The sequence below is a fragment of the Lynx canadensis genome, chromosome B2 (genome assembly GCF_007474595.2).
Source record: "Lynx canadensis isolate LIC74 chromosome B2, mLynCan4.pri.v2, whole genome shotgun sequence".
Lineage (NCBI taxonomy): Eukaryota > Metazoa > Chordata > Mammalia > Carnivora > Felidae > Lynx > Lynx canadensis.
The window spans coordinates 99,632,192-99,658,245 of NC_044307.1; the positions used below are offsets into that span (position 1 = coordinate 99,632,192).

Here is a 26,054-nt window from a genome sequence, read left to right on the forward strand (position 1 = left end):
TTCAAACTAGTAAGGTTGGCTATATAATATGTAAAATATAAAATATAAACCAGTAAGATCAGCTACATAATACGTAAAACATAAGAATGCACAGCATTTCTTAACTACAAAAGCACTGGTACGACTCTGCATTACTATCTTGACAGAAGCCAACTTAGCCATTCAGAATTCAGCCACACTCTTCTCAGCCCTGGACACACAGGTGAACAGTCCCTTATCCATCACAGCTGTTCCTACAACATAGATGAACTCCAGCATATGAAGTGAGCCTTTATAAGCAACATGGTCTGGAAGAATGAATTATCTGGGGTTCGTGACTGCATAATATGACTTCGCTTACTGCAGACAGTATGAGTGTCAGGGACTGAACTTATGGCTCACGTTAATTGAGCAAAAAAGAAAGTGTCTCATGCTTCAGGTGTGACTTTTGCTTGGAGCCTTTGTAGCGCAGACTGCCTCTGAAGCCCACTTTTCGTCCTCCTTTCTCTGGGAGTGAGATACAGCCCTGTTCAGCCATAGTATTCCTGGGAAACAGTCTAAGAAGGGCACAAGGGTAGGCCCATAGGGAAAGGATTACTGCAGGGGAGGAAGGAATCCATGTCCTGGAATAAGATTCTGTGTTTGATATCCTGAAGAACAACATCTCCTCCTTTGATTTGTGTAACACTTTGCAGTGTTTTATTGTTCTTTAGACAACTCTGTAGTAGGCTGAGAAGATATTATTATCCCTCTTTAGAGGCTAACAGCATGGAAAGTGCCACTCAATGACTTATTCAGGAGACCTTCCCTGTGCTTTGTGGGTATCTGTGATTTTAGACTGTGTAGCCCTCTTTATTTTCTTGATAATATCAGCTGCCCCTGCTTATGATGTAGACTTAGGGGGAAGGGGAGAAACAGAGGTCTGGTCATCTCTTCCCCTCTGTGTGAGTAACCCTTGACCGTGGGCAGACTGCCCCTACAGGGGGCATGGGCATCTTCCATCTCTGTCTGTTGTGGGCATTGCTATGGTAGAGGAAGCCTCCCTCCATCAGTATCTGGGGGGTGGTGGCCAAGGATGTTCAGGAACTTTTTGCCCCAGCCAGGCTTTGGGTGTCTCTATTATTATTATTATTATTATTATTATTATTATTATTATTTTCAGAAATAGAATATAGTGATTTATCACTTACATATAATACCCAGTGCTCATCCCAGCAAGTGCCCTCCTTAATGCCCATTGCCCATTTAGCCCATCCCTCCACTCCCCTCCCCTCCAGCAACCATAAGTTTGTTCTCTGTATTTAAGAGTCTCTTATGGCTTGCCTCCCTCTCTGTTTTATCTTATTTTTCCTTCCCTTCCCCTATGTTCATCTGTTTTGTTTCTTAAATTCCACATGAGTGAAATCATATGATATTTATCTTCCTCTGATGGACTTATTTCGCTAAACATAATACACTCTATTTCCATCCACAATGTTGCAAATGGCAAGATTTCATTCTTTCTGTCAGGGGCTCTGGGGTCTGTTAATGCCTCCTCTGATCCAGATGGCAGAGCTTCAAGCGCAGGGCGAGAGCCCATGTAGTTCTAGCCTAAATTGGCCTAAAAAAGTTCTGCCTTCTCCCACTGCAGTTCTGCAACCAGTGGGCTAGTATCCATCAGAGACTGTGCATGTAAAGACAGTGCTCTGGCCTGGCCTGCCTGTCACAGCTCCCATCTGGGCAACCACAGAACAGTGTGGGGAAGGGAGGGAGGCAGCTGGAACTGGAGCCAACAGCCTGTCTTCTAGCTTCCTGCTCTCCCGCCTGTTTTTCCTACGTTTGGTCTCAACCACCTTCAAACTCCTGAAGATTTCTTGGTTTTATAGTTTTGTTATAATTGCTTAGCCCTGTTCTCTATGCCTTCCTTTGCCCTCAGCTTTCTGATATCTTTGGTGTGTTATCTTAACCAGGCCTGGAAGTTTTCTGCTTGCCTCCCCAAGCCTCAGGCCCGTGCCAAATCTTTTCTTTGTTTTTGTTTTTGTTTTTGTTTTTGTTTTTGTTTTTGTTTTTGTTTTTGTTTTGTGTTGGGTTTTTTTGTTTGTTTCTTATTATGAAATTTATTGTCAAACTGGTTTCCATACAACACCCAGTGCTCATCCCAACAGGTGCCCTCCTCAATGCCCATCACCCACTTTCCCCTCCCTCCCACCCCCCATCAACCCTCAGTTTGTTCTCAGTTTTTAAGAGTCTCTTATGTTTTGAGGGAGCCAAATCTTTTTAAAAACAAATTCTGACAGTGATTGTGTACATGGTTAGGTAAGGTTAAAGTTCTGTACAAATAACAGGTATCATGTGACATTCTTCCCCCAAAATGAATCAAAAATCTTTACTTGCTGAAGATAAAAGTAAGTTATTTAAAAGTTTTCCAGTAGCATGTAATGATTTAGTTAGTAATTGTTAGTTCTGCAGTACTTTTCTTGACCTTCAAAAAAAGCTAATAAAAATTTAATTGTAAAAGTATCAATAATCAGAAAAAAATTTATATGATATATATTTTTTTTGAGAGAGTGCAAGCAGGGAAGAGGGGCAGAGGGAGAGAGAGAGAATCTCAAGCAGGCTCTATGCTCAGTGTGGAGCCCGATTCAGGGCTTGATCCCACGATCCTGAAATCATGACCTGAGCCGAAATAAAGAGTCAGACACTCAACCCACTGTGCCACCCAGGGGCCCTAAAAGAAAATGTTTTAAACAGTAGAAAAGTGGGAAGCCCTTTCATCATGTGCCCTAACCTTTAATGCCCTAACATTAGAACAAAACTACAAGCCATATCCCTGAGGGGAACATGAAGGCATGTAGCACAGACCACACTAGGACAGGTGTGCACTTGAGAAATAGTAGGTGGTCCTTGACCCATCAGCCCATTGGCCCATTGCTAGGTAGCCTCCTATCCTATGGAGCTGGCTGGGGGCACTTCCCTGTGACTCTTAGCTTCAAGCCTGGATTAGTGCTGTTCCAGTCTCCTCTAAGGAGGGGTGGTGTGGCAGTGAGGCTGAGCAGGTGGTCTCCTCAGTCCCCTCCTTCACAGTTCAAAGTATCTTAAGAGGGGCTGGAGTACACTTGGGGATTCTTGTGGTCCTGTGGAAACAGAATCCACATGCTAGGTTTTCAAGTGTCCCTGCTTTGGGAGATGGATCCCTGGCCTGATCCTGCTCTTCCCTTGTCATTTGTCTCACTGCAAATACCTCCCCTTGTGTTCCCAGCTTCCTGCTGCAGTCACCCTTAGGTAAGTGAGGCCCTGAAAGATCATCTTCCTGGCTTCAAGAACACATTTAAGTAAATTGGGACACAGAATTCTTCTTCCTTCATTTGTAACAAACCCACTGTAAAATCAGGTACCCATTTGTAATTACAGTCTTATGCTACATAGGGCACTCGTGTGTGCTTTTCTGAAATAAGCATACTACTGTCATTTGAAAGCTCATACCATTTTGTGTAATCTACTGAATTTATTGCAAATAGTTCCTTCTTTAGCTTACTTTTTATCCATTGTAATTTGTAGATTTGTTCAGCTGGGTCAGAGTCAACATAAACAAGACAAGAGCAGCCAGCAACTCTGTTCCAGGTGCCCAGATGGAGTTATAAAACTGTAAGTACTAGATTAGACCTTTAGAGAATCTTTGTATTCATGCCATTCATAGTACTTTTTTATTTATTTATTTTTTTTTAAATTTTTTTTTCAACGTTTATTTATTTTTGGGACAGAGAGAGACAGAGCATGAACGGGGGAGGGGCAGAGAGAGAGGGAGACACAGAATCGGAAACAGGCTCCAGGCTCTGAGCCATCAGCCCAGAGCCTGACGCGGGGCTCGAACTCCCGGACCGCGAGATCGTGACCTGGCTGAAGTCGGACGCTTTAACCGACTGCGCCACCCAGTCGCCCCCATAGTACTTTTTTAAAAGACTTTTTAAGAAACTATTCAGTCTTACCACTATAAGCACTAAAGCATCTCCTCCTGGCGTGTTACCCAGGGAAAACTGGGTAGCTGTGGGCATGGGGAAGAGACTGACAGCTTTGACTTGAAGTGTACCCTTTGGAGGTGGGATTGGAGTTGGTGGAAGCTTCCCTCCATAAACTCTGCTCTCCAGTGGGTAGAGGTCGGATGACAAAATAGCGCCGCCCCTGAAGACAGGCTCCTCAGGAGCAGTGATGGGTTTGTCATTTCTGCTCAATATCCCCACTGGTTCTAATAACTTTGCTGTAAGTTAAACAGGTGTTTAGTAAATTCTTAAACAGAATCAGGTTCACATCCTGGATCACAGCTCTGTTACTTCTTCTTGTTTTTTTTGTTTTTTTTTGTTTTCACCTTGATTAAGTTTGTGTGGCTCAGTTTCCTCATCTGCAAAATGGGATGGTAATACTCTGTAGGAGAGTGGTAGGCTTAAACACAATAATGCATTCAACGTACCGAGAACAATATCTGGTAAAAAGTTCTCAGTAAGTTGTGACCATCTTCATGTTCATCATTATCGTCTGCTTGTTGGGACCAAACAAAGCAAAGGTTATGACCAGGAGAGGCTCCTAAAGCCATCTGCTCAGTTGAGTTTCTTCTAGAAAATGAGTCACTGTGGATATTAAATGACGTAGTATATGTGAGGTGTCTAGATTAGTGTCTGACATACAGTTGACATTTAGCAAATGTTCTGTTCCCTTTTCCTAGAGCAACTTTATCAGTTTGTTTAATAAATTATTTGATACATACTGATTGCCTAACTTCTCTGTGTACTGCATCTGCACGTTCTTGATTGATAGTTAAGAGGCTGTTATAATAATTTCGGGCAAAGACTGGTGGCTGGGAAGACTTGGGAAATGGAATAGATTTGGGGAATGTTTAGGAGGTGAAATGAGACATGGATACTAACTTGTCATGGAGGGAGAGAAAGATGGCCTTATCCAGAATGGCCCTTAGATTTTTTGGTTTGTATAACAGGTTTGCTTGCTTGCTTGCTTGATACATTTATTCATTTAGCAGCTAGGTATTGACTACACCTATGTTAGAATCATTCAGAGCTTTCATTTACTAGCTAAGGAGTGCTATAGGAGAATCCAGTTTGCATTTAAAGTAGCATCAGAGTGGCCATGTTTAGGAGGCAGTTGGGTCAACTGATCTGGAACTTCTGGGGATGTAAATGGTGATGGTCATTTCCTTCTGGGGATGTACATGCATATGGGTGATAATTAAAGCCAGTGGCTATGGATGAGGCCACCTAGGAAAAGAGAATAGAGTCTCTTATGGTTTGTCTCCCTCCCTCTGTGTAACTTTTTTCTCCCCTTCCCCTTCCCCATGGTCTTCTGTTAAGTTTCTCAGGATCTACATATGAGTGAAAACATACGGTATCTGTCTTTCTCTGCCTGATTTATTTCACTTAGCATAATACCCTCCAGTACCAGCCACATTGCTGCAAACGGCCAGATTTCATTCTTTCTCATTGCGAAGTAGTATTCCATTGTGTATATAAACCACATCTTCTTTATCCACCATAAGAAACTCTTAAATACTGAGAAAAAACTGAGGGTTGATGGGGAGTGGGGGAGAGGGGAAAGTGGGTGATGGGCATTGAGGAAGGCACCTGTTGGGATGAGCACTGGGTGTTGTATGGAAACCAACTTGACAATAAATTATATTTAATATAAAAAAAGTAATGTATGCAAAAATAAAATAAGCTGACAAAAAAAAGAGAGAATAGAGTGAGAAAAGGTCTTCTATCGAGTCTTGAGGGGATCTAACAGCTGAGACAGAGAGAAAACTCCAGAGGAGGCAGAGATAGCTAATCAGAGAAGGGGAGGGAATGACACAGTGTTTATCACATCCTTATCAAGGGCTACTTATCCCTTCCTTCTCTCCCTTGTCACTATTTTTTTTTCTTTTTTTTCCCTCTTTTAAAAAAGAAAAAAAAAACATATAAACCCCTATTAATTTAGAGACTGTTTTTCTTTCTTAAGTCTAATTAGCTTAAGGAAGTTTGGGCTCCCAAATGAATTGGTGTAGATGTGGCCCAAAAAGGAAAGTGTTTAAATGTGTTAGTAAAAGAATAGACTCTGTTAATGAAATTTATTATACAAATTGATTGTTCCATTAATGATATGGCACAATTTGGGAGAAAAAGATGAATATAGCTTTCAAAATAAAAGTATTTTGTGTTTTTTCTTCAATATTGTATCTCAGTTGGTCTTGCAGTTATTACTTTTAAATGCTTTTCTGAAAATATTTAGTATTTGTTTGTCTGAGTCATAGCCCATATGAAAACCTTGTGGATCTAGAGTTTTGTTTTGTTTTTTGACCTTTTCCACTTAATTAGTGAAGAATCTAACACGAGTGTCTTTTTGCACAGTACCTTCAACAGGATAACAGAGAGCCTGATAGGTTCTGCCTTGTGTTGTCATGGCAACTGCCCAAGAGGGTTGTTGTTTGGGAGTGTACGTGTCTTTGTGTGTGTCCATGGGTGCCTGCTGTAAATTGAAATTCTCTAACTAGGTTCTTAAAATGTCAACTATTCATTTTTAGAGTTCTAAAGCTATGCCAAACCAAGAGCAATTAGATTTATATGAGATTATTGAAATTCTTACCTTGTTTTAGGTTCTAGTATATTTTAAAACAGTAATAATTTTAAGTTTATATACATCTTCAGATAATTTGCAGTCTTACCACTTTTTCTTCAAATCTTGAGGCAAACCAGTATTCCCTTGTGAAATGTGAGGTAAATACAACACCAAATAGAAGAATTACTGACAGTAAACAACTGGCAAGGAGCCAGTATAGCAGGAGCCCCTGAAACAGAGGTGCAGAAATTTGGGTGGAGGAGCTGGACACTTTCACCCAAGGTTCTGGGCACATTTCTTAGAAGTAGATATTAAATCCAAACTGGTCAGTGTTCTACACTGTTAGCCCAATACTCAAAGCTGTATTTCGTTTGAGTGTATTTCGTTTCAACTCCTACCACTCCTTGAGTGTATGGGTGGTGACTAGGGGGAAGTGACATGAGCCAACATTTACTGACACTCAGCATGTGATGGGCATTGTTCTATGCACCTTTACCTGAATTAGCTCAGTTCTCACAGTAATCCTATGAAGTAGATCTTTCTATCATCTTCATTTTACAGATGGGGAAACTGAAGCACAGAGAAGTTATGTAACTTGCTCAAGGTCTAACAGCTAGCAAGGGGAAGAACCAGGCAGGATTCGAACCCAGACAGGCTGACTCCCCATCTCTAAGCTATAAATGCCTACTGTTACCAGCTGCTTTTATAACCACTGTGGTAGGAATACTGAGTAATTAGTGTGGACAGCCCTCACTTTGATCTTCTGACATCATCTGGGTTTATAGACATCTCTGTATGCAGACATAATGTCTCTGCTCTGTTAATCTTGAATTTTGTTTTAATATTTAAATATAATATTTAAAATAATATACCTTTATTCTTTCCCAGTACCCAGCATATTGTCCCTAATGCAGACATGCTTCTTGGACAAGCATACTTTGCTTGACTTACATTATGGCATGGAGGTCATTTAGCCACCATAGGAACAGCCATTGCTGCTGTTCACGATGACCGCTGCCCTACTAGGTTCTAACTTTCTAGAGGAAAGCCCATCTTCGCGTCCCCTGTTGCGCCCAGAATACTTTGTTAAATTGTGTGCTCAGTAAATATTTGTTGAAATGTACTGAATCTCGTTCCCATTCCCTCCCATTTCTGCCAGAATCTGTATGAGGCCCCCTGAGCATCCCTGCCCATAAACCACCTCACCACCATCTCCCTGGTTTTCAGCCACACTCCCAGTGGCTCCTTTCACCCCACATCCTTGAACATTCTTTAGTTTTTCCACTATTCTCTTTCCTGCTCATAAGCCCTTTGTCCTCTTGTACTTCTTTGTTCCCTTCTGATAGAAGAAAAAAGTTAAGCACATGAGATTTTCAGCTTTTTTCCCCCTCTATCCTGTTTCCCCTTGCACCCGGGACCAAATGCAGAGTGAAAAGACCCGAGTGGAAGGACTGGCTGTGCCAGGGCAGGGGGGAGGTGTTGTGTGGCCCTGCGGTGATTCACTGTATTCATGCAAGACCAACCTGTTCTCGTTTTACACTCCTACCAGTTCTCTGGGAGTTTTTAACCAAGCAACAAATGCCAATCAGTGTAGGTTAAAAGGAACATGAACACACATATTATTAGTGCCTGCTATTCTGTGGCCTACCTATTCCAGGAAGATGTCTCACTCGTTTAGAAATTACCTCTAAGAAATTGTTCAAAATTTAAGACATAGAGTTTAGATAAATGCTGCCTAACTTACGTTTCTTCCAACACAGGATAGGCTGAAATGAAATATAAGGTAAATAAGTGTGTTTACTCTTTCAGAACCATCAGGTTGAATTTATTCCCTAAGTCCACGTCATAATAAGAAGCATTTACTGACCTGATGGTGAATGCCCACAGGTAAGGGTTTCTATTAGGGAAAGGGCTTCACAAATCACAGGGTACTTTCATCTCATCACATTTTCCCACTGATGAGATGAACATGACACAGTGGCCATGATTAATTCAGCTTTGTTTTCTTTTCGTGACTCGTTTTCAATGCTGTGTTCCCTATGTACGAGTCACTCTCTGGGGTCCCCCCGCACTGATTTCATCTAGTCCTCTGCAGACAGTGCTCTGGTCTCTGTGCTGCAGGCTAGTAAGTATTTCTACCTTCACGGGTAACTCTTGTTATCTTTCCTAAACACCCGTAGTACAGTCTCTAAAGGTTTAAGGATTTAGCGCAGTTAGGAGGCAGTGATCAATGGTTAATCAGCTAATTCCCTCCACAGGCAAGAGATGAGAAATGACAACACTCCTCAGCCCAAGGAAACTAGTCTGTGACCTCTTCCTCACCCCAGAAATTACCACGACAGTCTTTTTTCCTCTTTCGTTCTCTTCTTTTTCTTTACCCTCTTTGGCTTTTCCTTTTTTACCTTTTCTATTTCCAGATCACCCCTTTCTGTTCACTCCTTCCCCTTCTGTTTCTTTTTACTTTACCTTCTTCTCTCCCTCACCATCCTCTCTCCATCCCTCCTGAGTATTTTTAATTGTTTTTTCTTTGTAATACAGTAATCTCTCCAAAACAGAAGTTTCCCTTATGTATTTCCCTCATATCAAACTATTAATTCTTGACTCATTAGTGAGCCATGAAGTTAATTGAGTGGGCCCCCACACAGCGAAATAAAATAAAACCAAGCTGAAACCAAAAGAGAGTTCCAGTGCATGGTGAAAAGTATAGTTGTCTTGTTTAGTGGCATTTTATTTCTCTGCATAAATAAGCTATATATATTGGTTTGCTGTGCAAAGTGCATTTCTTATTGTAGGTAACAGTCACAGGTTGGATTTATATGAATGCACCTTTTCTAGAACCACATGACTTAAAAAATTTAGCTCAGTTCCTGGCATGTAGGTATTTAATAAATGTTTGTTGATTGAATGAAAGTGTGTTTGAGTGATTTCTCTTGGGAATAATTAGAAACAGAAAAGAGAGGTCAGCAAGACAGAAGAGTCAGGAAGAGATGAGAGAGTATTCTGTGGTATATCCATCATAGGTAAAATAAATGCAGGCCTTGAAAAATATACTCTCGTTACTTAAAATGAATCGAGAGCTGGGATGGGCATGTAAGGGAAGGAAGTGGCAAGAAGCCAAAGCTGAAAGAACGGAAGAGCCATTACATATTTAGATAAAATGAATGCCTCTTTATTGGAATATTACCTACAATAGCGTCTGTATACTATGTTAAGATGAACTTAATGGAGCAAGGTGAATTTGTTGAAACTTTCAGAGAAGGCTATCCTGGAAGGTTTCTAGCATATAAAGAATAATAAATGTAAATTTAATTGTAAGTACTTGAGTTATTAACTTAAGGTATCAAAATGCCTTTACTATATATTTTTTAAATGTTTATTTTTGAGAGACAGCAAGTGGGGGAGGGGCAGAGAGAGAAGGAGACAAAGACTCTGAAGCAGGCAGTGCAAGGTCAGTGCAGAGCCCTGCGTGGGGCTCAAATTCACAAAGTGAGATCATGATGTGAAGTGAAGTCAAAAGTTGGACGCTTGGACACTTAACCGACTGAGCCACCCAGGCCACCCTTATGTATTTTTTAATTGTGCATATTACCTGTTTTATTTTGGTAACTCCCACTTATGGGGGCTTTCACAGGTTCACATGAAGTCTTAAGTACCCCCTTAACATGGGTTTTGTTGTCAGTATCAGGAACATAGCTCTTGTGTAAGGTAAGGTATACGGACCTTATTCATAGGGTATCAAAGGCAGTAAATGGACAGATATTTAATGCGTGCTCACCATGTGCCGGTTTGATGTTTGTGGTACATAGTTGAATGGGTTATAGTCCCTGCCTCTGAGGGTTTGCATTGACCTGTGGGTTGGTGATTCTAGGTGTTAGGGAGGTGCTATGAAGATGACAGCAGAGGAGACTTTTGGGGTTTGAGGAGAACCCAAATCAGACAGAGATTCTTGGGCAGGCTTTATTCTCAGGCTAAATTCTAAGGGAAAGATGGAGTTATTTGGCTGAAGAAGACAAAGAAGGCTTTGGGCAGAGGCTCAAGACCATGCACCACTTTTGGAGATCCAGACATAATCCTATGTCTAATGCAAGGGGATTGTCACTGAGAGACATAACACAGGTAGAGACAAAATTGGGTGGAGGTGCTAAGTGAGAGACAGTGACCCTGGTCCTATAAGCTTGTTTTAACCAGGGGAGTGATAGGCTTATATTTGCATTTTAGAAAGGTCACTCTGGAAGTAAGCCTGGAGAATGGATTGGAGGCAGGGAGGTAAACAGCGTATCTGTCAGAAACATCAGGGCAAGAAAATGCTTGGAGTGTGCTATTGACAGCTGAAATAAAGAAGAGGGATTATTTTGCAAAGGTGAAATCTATAGCATTTCGTAAAACTTGGTGTAGTAGATTGGGTGTGAGGAACATGTGAGAGGCTGGCACTTTCTGGTGTGGTTGACTAGATCTGGGTTGCCAGGATGAAGATGCATGACATCCTTAAGTTTGGGGGCTAAGGTTGCATTCATGACAGTAATAGCACATATAAGATGATTTGTCTGGGATTCATGAGGTTTTAGATTACAGAGATTAGATAAATTTAAGTTTGGGGGTTTTATTGCTCTTGAGTTAAAAAGCAAGTTAGGGGCGCCTGGGTGGCGCAGTCGGTTAAGCGTCCGACTTCAGCCAGGTCACGATCTCGCGGTCCGTGAGTTTGAGCCCCGCGTCAGGCTCTGGGCTGATGGCTCAGAGCCTGGAGCCTGTTTCCGATTCTGTGTCTCCCTCTCTCTCTGCCCCTCCCCCGTTCATGCTCTGTCTCTCTCTGTCCCCAAAAAAATAAATAAACGTTGAAAAAAAAATTAAAAAAAAAAAAGCAAGTTAAATTTCTTTCTCTAAAGGGATCCGAGTGAAATAGTTTATTATACATGCTTTTAAAATTTTCTGGAGACCCATGTTCGGTTTAGAGGGGGAAAATACTTCAATTCCTGACAGAGATGAAGAATTTATTATGGCTTTAAATGTATTTTTAGTCTGTAAAACACAGTCTAATTTTTTACATGAGCAAGCAGGTTAATCCTGGGGGGACAGATTTGGATATCTGATATGGCCATGTGAAGGGTATTACTCATTGGTTTTCTTAGCTCTGTATGCAGGAATCACATTTTGTAACTGCTTAACTTTTTGTTATTTTGTTATTTTACCAAATTATCAACAATTTTGTGTATGTAAGGTGAGTGGGATGGTTTTGGGCAGATAGAGTGATTACTGAGCCTTGTGCTATGTCACCATGGCTTCCTAACAGCTATTACTTTTGCACAATGAAAATGTGTGCCCAGGTATGATGTGTTCATTGCCCTTGTCTTCTTTGATCATATATGAGAAGTCTTTTCAGTTAAGATAAATTTTTGGTTGAAAGACAAAAAGTACTCTCAATTTTATATTTAACTGAAGCTGTACTGTCCTCTGTGTTACGCAGAACCCCTTGGTGCTTTTACACATGATTTAAAAAATGAAGTACAAATCCCTTTAAGTCCTGATTGTGTTTAATATTCACCAACAGGCATCAATAGTCTTTTAATGATATACAAGTAACTTTCCTTATTTATCATTTTATGTTATCACTCATTTTCCTTATGGTCTTATGAAGAAATTTGAGGAGTACTACCGTAGAAATCAGTTGCATTATGTTTTCATAATTAGAACTCTGCTCATATTTTATAAACATCCTTCTGCCATTCCCTCCCAATTTAATGGGAATAGAAAGCCCTCAGTAAATAGAACCCAACGTGTGGTATTTTTAATCTAAAACCAATCTAGGGGGTGCCTGGCTGGCTCAGTTGGTAGATCATGCAATTCTTGGTCTTGGGGTTGTGAGTTTGAGCCCCATGTTGGGTGTAGAGATTGCTAAAATGAAATCTTAAAAAATAAATTTAAAAATAAAATAAATAAATAAATAAATAAATAAATAAATAAATAAATAAATAAATAAAAAGACTATGAGTTACTTGAGGGCAGGGCTTATCTGTTTTTGTATACCCAGGTTATTGGGGATACCTGATACATAGCGAGCATTAAATACATTATGAATGCATAATATTCAATATTTAATCATTTTACCTTTTTTAGTAATATCATGCAATAGTTAGGTGTGAGGGAGAAATACCGAGGTTAACCAATTGGAGAAAACGGCAAGACAAATGACAAATATTCTTAAGTTTTTATTTGACTGTATGCTTGACCCTTAAACAACATGGCGGTTGGGGTGCCAACACCTCCTACCCTGCATAGTCAAAAAGCTGTGTTTAATTGTGGACTCTCCCAAAACTTAATTACTAATAGTCTACTGCTAACTGGAAGCCTTAGTAATAACATAAAGTCAAGTAACATATGTTTTATATGTTTTATATGTTATCTACTGAATTCTTACAATAAAGTAAGCTGGAGAGAAGAAATTATTAAGAAAATCATAAGGAAAAGAAAATACATTTACAGTATTATGTTTATAAAAAAAAATGAAAACAAAAAACCCTGTCTGTAAGTGGATGTACACAATTCAAACCGATGTTGTTCAAGGGTCATCTGTAGTTTATTTTCAGGTTTAGATGTAGCAACTCAAACTTCCTGTCAGGTATCTCATCAATTTCTCAGTTGACAAATATTGCTATCCCTATTGGTTAACTTGTACCTTATGTTAGGACAAGCTAAAATAGGGCCATGATACTCCTTTTTCATTTTATTTCAATTCAGCTGTATTGAGATTTAATTGACATACAACATTGAGTAAGTTTAAGGTTTACAATATAATGATTTGATATATGTATCTATTATATAATGATTACCACAGTAAATGATAACCCCAGATAGTTAGGTGTGTGTGTGTGTGTGTGTGTGTGTGTGTGCATGTGTGGTGAGAATTTTAAAAAATTTACTCTTAGTAACTTTCAAATATACAATACAGTATAGAACTGGAAGTTTGTAGCTTTTGATCACCTTCACCCACTTCCCTAGCCCCACCTTCTGCCTCTGGCAACCACCACTCTGTTCTTGGTTTCAGTGAGTTCAGAGTTTTTAGATTCCACATGTAAGTGAGATCATGCAGTATTTGTCTTTTTCTGACTTATTTCACTTAGCATAATGCCCTCAAGGTTCATCCATGTTGTCACAAATGACAGAATTTCTTGTTTTCAATGGCCAAATAATATTCCATTACATACACACACTCTCACACACACACATTTCATAAATATATACATCTTGCATTTTCTTGTTTCATCCATTGGTACCCATTTAGGTTGTCTCCATGTCTTGGCTATTGCAAATAATGCTACAGTGAACATAAGGGTGCAGATAACTCTCCAAGATAGTGATTTCCTTTCCTTTAGCTATATACCCAGAAGTGAAATTGCTGGATCATATGATATTGCTATTTTTAATTTTTTGAGGAACCTCCATACTGTTCTCCATAGTGGCTGTATCAATTTGCATTCCCATCAACAGTGTAAAAGGGTTCTCTTTTCTCCACATCTTAACAAACCCTTTTTATTTCTTTTTTTTTTTTTTATAAAAGCTATTCTAATAGATATGAGGTGATATATCATTGTGGTTTTGATTTGCATTTCCCTGATGATCAGTGATATTGAGCACCCTTTCGTGTTCCTGTTGGCCACTTTGTCTTCTTTGGAAAAATGTCTACTCAGGTCCCTTGCCCATTTTTAATTGGATTGTTTGGGGGTTTTGTTTGTTTTGCTTTTGCTTTTGTGTTGTATGAGTTCTTATATATATATATTTTGGATTTTAATCCTTTGCCAGATGTGTGGTTTGCAAATATTTTCTTCCATTCTATAAGTTGCCTTTGCATTTTGTTGATCATTTCTTTTGCTGTACAGAAACTTTTTAGTTTGATGTAGTCCCACTTGTTTATTTTTGCTTTTGTTGCTTAGGCTTTTGGTGTCATATCCATAAAATCATTGCCAAGACCAGTGTCAAGGAAATTTTTTTCCTATGTTTTTTTCTAGGAGTTTTATGGTTTCAGATCTTACATTAAGTCTTTACTCCATTTTGAGTTGCTTTTTGTGTCCAGTGTAAAATAGGGCTCCAATTTCATTCTTTCACATGTAAATATCCACTTTTCCCAGCACCATTTATTGAAGAGACTGTCTTTCTTCACAAGTATTCTTGGCTCTATTGTCAAATATTAGTTGACTGTGTATGCATGAGTTTATTTCTGGGCTCTCAGTACGATTCTCTTGGTCTATATCTTCTTATGCCAACATCATACTGTCTTGATTACTATGGCTTTGTACACAAGTTTGAAATCAAGAAGTGTGATGCCTTCAGTTTTGTCCTTCTTTCTCAGGATTGCTTTGGCTATTTGGGTCTTTTGTGGTTCCATGTGAATTTTAGGATTATTTGTTCTATTTCTGTAAAAAATGCTATTGGAATCTTGATAGGGATTATCAAATCTATAGATTACTTTGGGTAGTCTGGACTTTTTTACAGCTCTAATTCTTGTAGTCCATGAACATGGGATATTTTTCCATTTGTTTATCATCAGTTTCTTTTTTCAATGTTTTACACTTTTCATTGTATACAATTCTTGGTTACATTTATTCCTATGTATTTTACTGGTTTTGATGCTATTATAAATAGGATTATTTTCTTCATTTCTTTTTCAGATAATTTGTTTTTAGTGTATAGGAAGGCAACTGATTTTTGTATGTTGATGTTATATCCTGCAAATTTACTGAATGGATTTATTAGTTCAACAGTTTTTTGGTGGAGTCTTGTAAGATTTTCTATATATAAGATAATGTCATCCGTAAAAAGAGATAATTCTACTTCTTCCTTTCCTATTTGAATGCCTTTCCTCTCTTTTTGTTGCCTGGTTGCTCTGTCCAGGACTTCCAGTACTGTGTCAAATAGAAGTGGTGAAAATGGGCATCTTGTTTCTGATGTTAGAAGGAAAGCTTTCGACCTTTCACCATTGAGTTTGATGTTAGCTACGTACTTATCATAAATGACCATTATTATGTTCTTCTATACAGAGTTTATTGAGAATTTATCATAAATGGATGCTGAATTTCATCAAATGCTTTTTTTGCATTTATTATTCTATTAATGTAGCGCATCATGTTGATTGATTAGCATATGTTGAACCATGCATGCATCTCTGGGATGAATCCCACTTGATCATAGTGTATAATCCTTTTAATGTCCCAGTGGATCTGTTTGCTAGTATTTTGAGAATTTTCACACCTATATTCATTGGGGATACTGGCCTGTAGTTTCCTTTTCTTGTAGTGTCCTTATCTGTCTTTGATATCTGGGTAATGCTGGCCCCATAGAATGAGTTTGGGAGTGTTCCCTGATCTTCATTTTTTTTTTTTTTTTTGGAACAGTTTGTGAAGGATTGGCTTTAATTCTTCAGTAGAATTCATCAGTAAAACCATCTGGTTCTGGGTTTTTCTTTGGGGGCAGGTTTTTTGCTACTGATTCAATCTCCTTACTCATTAGTAGTTTAAGATTTTCTGTTTCTTCATGATTCAGTCTTGGTTGGTTGTATGTCTCTAGGAAATTATTCAATTCTTCTAGGTTGTTCAGTTTGTTGGCATATAGTTATTCATAATGGTCTCTTAAAATTCTTTGTATTTCTGTGATAATAGTTGTAACATCTCCTCTTTCATTTATAATTTTATTGATTTGAGTCCTCTCCCTTTTTTTCTTGGTGAGTCTAGCTAAAGGTTTGTCTATTTTGTTTATCTTTTCAAAGAATCAGCCCTTGATTTTGTCTGTCTTTTCTATTATTTTCCTATTCTCTGTCTCATTTCTGCTTCAATGTTTATTATTTCCTTTCTTCTGCTAGTTTTGTGCTTATTTTGTTCTTCTTTTTATAACTCCTTGAGGTGTTAGGTTAGTTGTTTATATGAGCTCTTTCTTTTTTTCTTCATGAATGTATTTATCTCTGTGAACTTCCCTCTTAGAACTGGTTTTGCTGCATCCCATAAGTTTTGGTATGTTGTGTTTCCAATCTTATTTGCCTCAACGTAGTATTTTTATTTCCATTCTGATTTCTTCTTTGATCCATTGGTTGCTCAGCAGTGTGTTAATTTACATATCTTTGTGAATTTTCCACTTTTCCTCCTGTTATTGATGTTTCTAGTTTTATTCCATTGTGGTAGAAACAAAAAAGAAAAAGAAAAAGATACTTGATAAAATTTCAGGCTTCTTGACTTTGTTGAGACTAATTTTACAGCCTAATTCGTGGTCTATCCTAAAAATGTTTTATTATATGCTTGAGAAGAATGCTTACTCTGTCGCCGTTGGATGGAATGTTCTATATGTGTCTGTTAGGTTCATTTGGTCTATAGTGTTTTTCAAATCTGCTATTTCTTTATTGATTCTCTGTGTAGATAATCTGTGTGTTGACACTGGGGTAGTAACTGTGTTGCTGTTTATTTCTCTTTTTAGTTCTATGAGTATTTGCTTTATATATCTAGGTGCTTTGATGTTGGGTGCATAAATATTTATAATTCTTATATCTTTGCAGTGGATTGACCCCCTTTTCAGTATATAATTACTTTCTTTATCTCTTTTGATAATTTTTAACTTAAAGTCTATTTTGTCTGATATAAGTATAACTACTCTGCTGCTTTTTCTGGTTACCAGTTACTTGAAATGTCTTTTTCCATCCCTTCACTGTCAGTCTGTGTGTCTCCGTAAAACAAATCCAGTTTCTTGTAGGCAGCATATCGTTGGGTCTTGTGTTTTATCCATTTAGCCACTCTATGTCTCTTGATTAGAAAATTTAATACAGTTATGTTTAAAGTAATTAATGATAGGTAAAGACTTACTGTTGCTATTTTGTTCATTGCTTTCTGTTTTGTTGATTCTTTGTTCCTTATTTCCTCTCTTGTTATCTTCTTTTGTGATTTGATGGCTTTTTGTAGTAGTAGTATGCTTTGACTTCTTTTGTGTGTCTACTGTAGTTTTTCCTTTGTGGTGAGCATGAGGCTTACATAAAATATATTTATAACATCCTATTTTAAACTAATAACAACTTCAATTGCATACAGAAACTACTTTTACCTATCTTCCTCTTACATTTTAGGTTACCAGTGTTACAGTTTACATCTTTTTATATTGTCTGTCCAAAAATAAATTGTTATAGTTATGTTATTTTTAGATACGTTTTTTTTTTAAACTTTAAACTAGAGTTGCAAATGAATTACACAGTACCATTACAGTATTAAAGGATCTGACTTTGATTACATATTTACTATTACCATTGAATATTACACATTCATATGTTTTTGTAATGTTAATTAGCATCCTTTTATTTCCACTGCCCACTAAGCCCCCTGGCCAGACAGGGCCATCAGCTGGGCTATGCAGATGAGCACAGCCACCACTTAGGATCTCTGCAGGGGCGCAGCTGCAAAGAGAAATGTGGTCTGCCAAGACTGAGCCCTGGTTCCTATAAACCCCGCCTACCTTCTCAGTGGTCAAGCCCTGCAGATTTCCTGTGATCCCTGTGAGGCAAGATCCAAATGGGCCTCTTGGGAAGGGCCCTGCATCGCTGGGGGTGCTGGATGTCCACTTTGGGCTCTTTTCCCCCCAGTGTAGAAACCATATGCCCAGGGGACTCCTCTTTTTTTTTTTTTTTTTTAATATATGAAATTTATTGTCAAATTGGTTTCCATACAACACTCAGTGTTCATCTCAAAAGATGCCCTCTTCAGTACCCATCACCTACCCTCCTCTCCCTCCCACCCCCCATCAACCCTCAGTTTGTTCTCAGTTTTTAAGAGTCTCTTATGCTTTGGCTCTCTCCCAGGGGACTCCTCTTGGTATGGCATTGTGCTGTCCTGGGAAGGGGCAGTGTGGTCAGAGTGTAGCCACTCCTCTGAACCTTTGTAAGGTCATCCTTCTCAATCTTTGTTTTTCCAGGGCGTGCTTTAGCCTCATCCCTGGGTCCTGAGATTTTCACAGAGCTGTCTTGTCTATGGGTATTTGCCAGTTGGCCTTGTGAAGGGGAGTGGTCAGGAATGATCTGTGGCACCACCTTGATCCATACTTGCCTGATTTTCAGTTCCCTGCTGCTACCAAATTGCTGCAGCTCTTCAAAAGAATTCTTCAAAAGCATTCCTTCCCCATATGTAACTGGCTCTTAGAATCCCGTGATCAACATGCGTAGAATAGAACCATGATTTCCTAATTTCCATTTGTCTGTTGTTTTCAAATACATGAAGCTCTAAAAGTTTTGCTTTGTTTTTATATTTAACTTACTCTTAGAGTCTTATGATTAAAAAAAAAATTACAACAGTTTGATCTCAGTTGAAAAGAATGAAAATTTTTCCATTTTTAAAAATCCTCTCAAACCCACGTTCCATTAGCGTATAAAAAAACCCTAAGATGGTTTACATCCATTAGTAAAGGGTCATGGTTTCTACTCTGTATGTGTGATGTCACCAAAACACTAATTAAGCACCAAAGTACCTGAATAAAATGTATCCTTTCCTCTCCAGAAGTAAAAAGGGATCTTGATTTTCTTAACCATTTTGTTTTACTATGTATAATTGTGTTAGGAATTCATTACTTAATGTTAAAGTCAACCAGCACTGTACATCAAAGTAATATTTCTTTGAAAATAAAACTCTTTTAGGCTTATCTCAAAAGAGAATTGCTAAATTAATAGTTCCTTTATTATTCGGTTAGCAAATAGGAAAGTAAATTGACTACAGTTAATATGTTAGATACATTTATTTTTAACAATAGACTAGAGCTAGGAAAAACATTCTGATAATCTCAGAAGAGTCAATAAATGTTTAGCAGATAGCAAAAGAGCAAAATGTAATTTTCGGTATCTTTTTGGGAACTCTAAATAAAATTGCTAGCATACCACAGCTATATTATGTGTTTGGTTCCAGACGACTGCAATAAAGCAAATATTGCAATGAAGTAATTCAAATGAATTTTTTGTTTCCCAGTGCATATAAAAGTTATGTTTATACTACAGTGTAGTCTATTAAGTGTGTAATAACATTATGTCAAAAAAACAATGTATAGACCTTCACTTAACAAATACTCTATTGCTAAAAAATACTAACCTTTTAGCAAGTCATAATCTTTTTGCTGGTGGAGGGTCTTAACCTTGATGTTGAGGGCTGCTGACTGTTCAGAGTGGTGGTTGCTGAAGGCTGGGGTGGCTGGAGCAGTTTCTTAAAATAAGACAACAATGAAGTTTTGCCGCATCTATGGACTCTTCCTCTGATGAATGATTTCTCTGTTGCATGCGATGCTGTTTGATAGCATTTTACCCACAATAGAACTTCTTTCAGAATTGGAGTCAAACCTCTCAAACCCTGCCACTGCTTTCTCAGCTAAGTTTATGTCATCTTCTAAGTCCTTTGTTGTCATTTCAGCAATCTTCACAGCATCTTCACTAGGAGTAGTAGATTCCATCTCTGGAAACCACTTTCTTTGCTCCTCCATAGAAGCAATTCCTCATCTGCTCAAGTTTTCTCATGAGATTGCCGCAATTCACTCCCATCTTCAGGCTCTACTTCTAATTCTAGTTAGTTCTCTTGCTGTTTTCACCACTTCTGCAGTTACTTCCCCCACTGAGCCTCTCAGAGTCATCCTTGAGGGTTGGACTCAACTTCTTCCAAACTTTTGTTAATGTTGATACTGTGTTGTATCTCCATTGCAGCTAGCCTTTTAGAAATTTGTCAAGTTATGGTCGAATCAAAGACAAATATTTATAATTATCTGGAACAATGATTAAAATACTCCTTCATTTTCTAACTACATATCTCCGTGAGGCCAGAGTTTCTTCATATACTTGAATCAAAACAACATGTCGTGACAGATTCAGCCAGAAGCATATTTGAGAATTCAGTTGTCTAATATTAAGACATTGAAGAGATTATGAACATGTCAAACATTACTTCTTTTGTCACTAATTTTCTTTTGTTTTGGGAAATGTAGTTATTTTTCATTAAAATACGTTATGCTAACATTTATTGGGTTTACTGTGGTTACTTTTAAATGAATAAATATTTTTTAATTTCTTAGTTTTAATTTCTCGTATGGTAAATATCAGTAGATGCAGCCCATATAAAGCAAAGCTTCTTGGGGTCCTCGGTAATGGTTTTAAGAGCGTAAAAGGGTCCTGCGATTAAAAAGATTGAGACCTTAATGACATAGAATATTTGAGCATTTGTGTTAGTAGTAGGCAGCATGGAGGCAACCAAAGCATTACTACATTATGGCCTTGCTCAGTCCTCGCCAGCAGAGTGATGTCCCTGACTAGTTGAAGAAATGTTTATTTTCTGTGGGTTTTTTTTTTTTTTTTATCGTTTAAGAAATCAAGAAAGCGAATATTTTCATTTTCAAGGTTTCTATCAAAAATGATTTGAACTTCAGGGCACCTCGGTGGCTCAGTCGATTAAGCTTCTGACTTCAGTCATACAGACAAATAAATATTTTTAAAAACTTTTTTTAAGTGATTCAAACCTCTTAGGATACTTTCAGCTCCAAATAACAGCATATCTGACTCAGCTGGTTTAAATGATAAGTTATAATTTCACCTCACTGAAAGATTGCAGATAGGGCAGGCTCCAGAGTTGTTGGTTGAGGAGCTTCATAAGATCCTGAAGCGCCAGTTTCTTTCCATCTCTCTGTGCTCCCGTCCTCAGTGAAGCCTCATCCTCAGACTGGCAGCAAGATGGCTACAGCAAGCAGGTCCACCATCAGACGTGATAGTGCCAGAGGGAGAAGAGCGACATCTTCCCTACGTCTCCTCCTTAGAGGCAGGGGGTCCCGGGACTCCTTAGCAGACTTCTGATGCCTCAATGGCCAGGATGGGGTGACATCCAGTCCTTAACTGTGTCCCTGCCAAGGATTATGGGCTTACTGTGACTGGCTTAAAAATAGTCATTTTGTGGGACCCAGATATGAGGAAATCATCCACAGTGATTTGGTTACTAAAAACAAAACAAAAAGTCCTGTGTGCCTATTCAGTTAACTGGAAATTCATTTGTACAGCTGCCCAGTAAGAGAGGCAGCATGAATCTTCAGCAAGTGTTCGGAGCCTAAGACCCAGGAGCACTGTGGTTTGGTCCTGCATGTGGCACTCGTCGGCTCTGACTCCCCTATGGCCATACTTCCTTGTCTGTAAAAGGAGGGCTCAGACTACAGCTCTAGTTCTGAGACCCTCTGGTTCACTGGTTTCTTCATTCACTCTCACTCTTTCATTCAATAGTATTTATAGAGTGCTTGCTCCCTTATGAAAGTCACAGGGAAGGGTACAGATACGCACTATGATGCTGCCCGTTTAACCACAACCATCTGTTCTTCCTCCTGCGCTACATACACACTGAAAGCCCAAAGGGGAGTAAGATCCAAACTGGTTTTTCCCTCATAGAATAAATTGTTTAATTCCCTTGGCAAAGAGCCCTTGCCACGAGGCTCATTAACGACTAGTGACATCACAAGAGTTCTCTCTCAGCTTCTTAAAATGTAAAATTTGTCCAGAGATGAGACCATAGAGCCACAATTATGTTCTGACCAAGATGGGTCTTTGTCTCGGAGAAGATGCTCCTGGGCCTGGCTGGCTGTGACTGCTGCGGTTCCCTCAGCACCGGGAAGGCTGTGATGCGGAGAAGCAGGCTGTTAAGACAACAGAAGGACAGTCATGAGAAATGAGGCCGTGTTCTCTGAACACTCAAGGGCACTCTCACGTTTTATTTTTCAGATAAGATGTCAGAAAGGTTTTGCTGTTTTAAAACCAAGTTGCTCAAATTTTGCAGGCCTTTCTCAGGTGCTGTGTTGGTTCATTTTTCATGTCACATAAAGCGTTATCTCGGAGAGGAGAAGTAGGACTCATGTGATCCCTCCCTCAAGTAATATTTGAGTCACTGTCAGGTGAAGCAGGGCTTTTTTAAGTTGCTTTAGGGACCAATATAAGTGGAACAGAGAGGGAGGAAGATTTAGGGTCACTGAAGAGAAAATCCTTCCAACACATAGTGCTGTCAGCAATGACATGTAAACATTCCATTATGGAAAATCGTGAGTTCTCCCATTACTGAGAGTACCCAAGCAGAGGCTGGATATACCCTCTGTCAGCAGTGTTGTGAAGAGGTTCTTCATTTGATCTGAGTGTGGACACGATGATTTGGAAGGAAGGTCATCTCTTAAATTCTGTGATTGTTATCATAGCCGTGAGACATCTGATGGCTTGAAATCGTTAGCAGTTTGAAACAGAAAGCAGGGGATTCATTTACTCACCAAGTATTTATGAAGCATCTACCGTGTGTCAGGCACTGTTCTAGACACTGGAGACACAGTAAAGAACAAGACTGACAAGACACTCGGGGCACTTGTGTTCTAGGGGAGGCAGACAAGCGCTGAACTAATACGCGAATAAAGAAGACCGTTTCCTATTAAGATATGTGCTCTGAGGAACACACACCAGGGTGATGGGAGAGAAGGATTGGGGCAGGTAAGGGTGGGAATCTGTTTTAAATTAGGTTTTGAGGCAAAGTCTCTGAGAAGTTACCATGTGAGCTAAGACAGAACGCAGAGGATGTGTCTACCCTGAGATGACTGGGGAAGAGCGTTTGAAGCAGAGACCTGCCTGGAAGAGCAGGATGGGAACAAGCTTGGCAGGTTTGAGAAGTGAGCAGAAGGCTGAGTGAGAGGCCCAGAGGGACGCGTGTGGGTGGAGTGGGCCTGGGTAGGGGCCAGATCTCACAGGACCTCCCCCAGGAGCTTAGCGTTACCCTGTCCAGTGGGAAGCCCCTGCAGGGCTTTCGGTTGAATGGCATGCTCCGGTTCACGTCTGTAGAAGATGACTGTGCATACTTTCTGGGGGATGAATCGTAGGGGGCAAGGATGCAAGCAAAGAGGAGAAAAGGAAACTCCAGAGAAATGTGGTTTCACAGAAGCCAAGAGAAGAAAATATCTCAAGAAGGAAAGAGTGGGCAGTAGTGTTGAAGACCGAGAAGTCAGCAGGAAAGCTTTGATGAGCAACTGTTTATGGGTGGCAGCTTTATAAACCCATTTAGAGTGAGTTGAGGGGAAAATGGGGAGTAAGAGGACATGGGGAATAGAACCCATTCTTTCAGAAAATGCTGGAAAAGAGTGCAAAGAATAGGAACGTATCCGGAGGTAAATAGGAAATCAAGGGACTGTTTCTAAGGTTGGGTTTTTCCAGCAACTTCTTTGTGCTGAGGGAAGGGCATCAACAGAGAGGCAGATGCTAGGGATGCTAGACAAGGAGTGGGCTGTTGCAGAAGAGAGATCCTCGAAAGGACGCTGTGAATTGTTTTATGAAATTGAATTATTGAATTTCCATAATTGAATTATGGAAATGCATAATTTCATTATCTTTGATATTGATTAGTTTATTGTGATATTCTTGTGTTAGGTTGAACCATATGAAATTACCAGCATTCACACATTTTTGACCTACAAAAGCAGCACCATTATATAATTCTACCTACAGCAGAATTAGCATTTTCTCCCTTAGACACTTGAATTTCTGTCATCGGTTTTTATAATTCATGTACATTTTTAATGTGGAAACAACCTCAAACTTACCTAAAAGTTGCAATTACAGAAGAACATCCTCTCTCCCCAAACCATTTGAAAGTAAGTTTCAGACCTGATGTTCTCTCTCTCTCTCTCTCTCTCTCTCTCTCTCTCTCTCTCTAGCATTTGAGTGGGTATTTCCTGGAAATAAGAAGAACATTCTCCAACAAAATCACAATGCAATCTAGTAAAATCAGGAAATCAACATCAGTGCATTGCTACCAACGAATCCTCTAACCTCATTCAGGTTTTTGCCATTTGTCCCAATAATGCCCTTAATCACAAAAGGGTCTAGTTCAGTGCCGCCCGTTGTATTTAGTTGTCACTTTAATCTCTCCTGCTCTGGAACAGTTCCCTATTCTTCCTTGATTTTCATCTCCTTGCCCATGGATTTGGGTCTGTCATGATGATCTTCAGATTATGAGCCTTCAGCAGTGTGGTAGCCAGCCTTCAAATTGGGCCCCACCTCCTGTTATTCCCACCCTCATGCAGTCTCCTCCCACGTGATACCACAGTTGATCTTTGTGACCCAGAGCATATAGTAGAAGTGATTAAATTATGAAGTGATCCTGTTGCATCACTTGCTCTGTGGGAAGCCAGCTTCCATGTCATGAGCAGTTCTATGGATAGGCCAGCATGTCAACTGAAGCACCTAGCCAACAGCCAGTGAGAAACTGAGGACTGCCAACAATGTTGAATGAGCTTGGAAGTGGATTCTCCAGCCCTAGTTAAACCTTGGGTTGACTGTCATCTTGGATGACTACTTCACTTCAATCTTGTTCAAGACCTTAAGCCAGAATCACCTAATTAAGCCACTCCCAGATCCCTGACCCCCAGAAACTGTGACATAGTACATGTTTGTTGGCTTAAGGTACAAAATGAATATACACAGGAAGATCACAGAAGTGATGGTGGGTTCTTTCCATTGCATCCTAACAGATGGCACACAATTTCAATTTGTCCCATTACTGATGATCTTTATTTCCATCCCTTGGTTAAAAGAGGTATCTTTTGGACTTCTCCCCTGTGAAGTTGCCCTTTTTCCTTTTAATTGATGAATATTTTGTGGAAGATACTTTCAAACTATGTACACTTCCCATTCTTTATCAAACTTACAATACAACTTTTTCAGTTATTTCTCTCAGTGTGAGATTGCAGCTTCCTAGTTTATTCATTGGGGAATAATCTGTTACACTCATTATTTATTTTGATGCTCAAGTTGTCCCAAATTTCACCTGAGCCCCTTCAACCTGGCTCCTGTGTTCTTTTGACATGTCCTCATCATTCTTTGAACACTTCCCTTGATTTTTGGCACAAAATGTTCTAAGCTCATCATGTTCTTTGCCTGCCCCAGCCCTGAAAGCAGTCATTTCTCCAAGGATCCCTGGTTCTTTTTAGTGGAAAATGGTATTAAAGCCAAGGTCTGGGCACTAGGTGTGTCTGTTGCTGGTGGGGGTGTTGCTGCTCCCAGGCCCACTCAAAAGACATGCACACATTTACCTATGTATCTATGTAAATATGTATAGACGTATATGTATAAATACAGACTGCACAAATATACATATGTGCATATATAAGCATATAGTACATATGTTTTTATGTATTACTTAATCCAAATGCATATATTTGTAAATATAGTAAATTTAAATATACATATATTTAAATCTGTAAGTTCATACTGATGTCTCTAATTGTAGGGTATCCAGGGTTTCTATCTTTCTTCTCCCTTTCCATGTTAGTGACTTCTTTCTTCAGTAGTGAGAAACTTGGCTTTTGTTACCCTTATTATATTTATTTATTTGATTAATCCCCTGATATCAGCCTTGCATCACCATTGCATTGCACCCCTCTCCCCACATGGACGCCCTCCATTCAGGCTCTGACTTCCATTGCAGAGGCACCCACCTTCATGAATACCCTCC

General features: G+C 39.2%; 1 protein-coding gene across 6 annotated transcripts in view; it reads left to right on the top strand.

Annotated features, from left to right (window-relative positions):
• Window positions 1-26,054, top strand: part of FIG4 (FIG4 phosphoinositide 5-phosphatase) — a 131,859-nt gene that overhangs the window by 86,890 nt on the left and 18,915 nt on the right. For 4 of the 6 annotated variants that reach the window (XM_030316134.2, XM_030316135.1, XM_030316139.1 and 1 more), the window contains one exon: window positions 3,517-3,603. In XM_030316134.2, coding sequence (XP_030171994.1) covers window positions 3,517-3,603 — 87 coding nt within the window. Of the gene's footprint in view, window positions 1-3,516; window positions 3,604-8,364; window positions 9,970-24,255; window positions 25,652-26,054 lie in introns of those variants that run through there. The other 2 variants (XM_030316137.1, XM_030316136.1) reach the window with 2 other exon arrangements.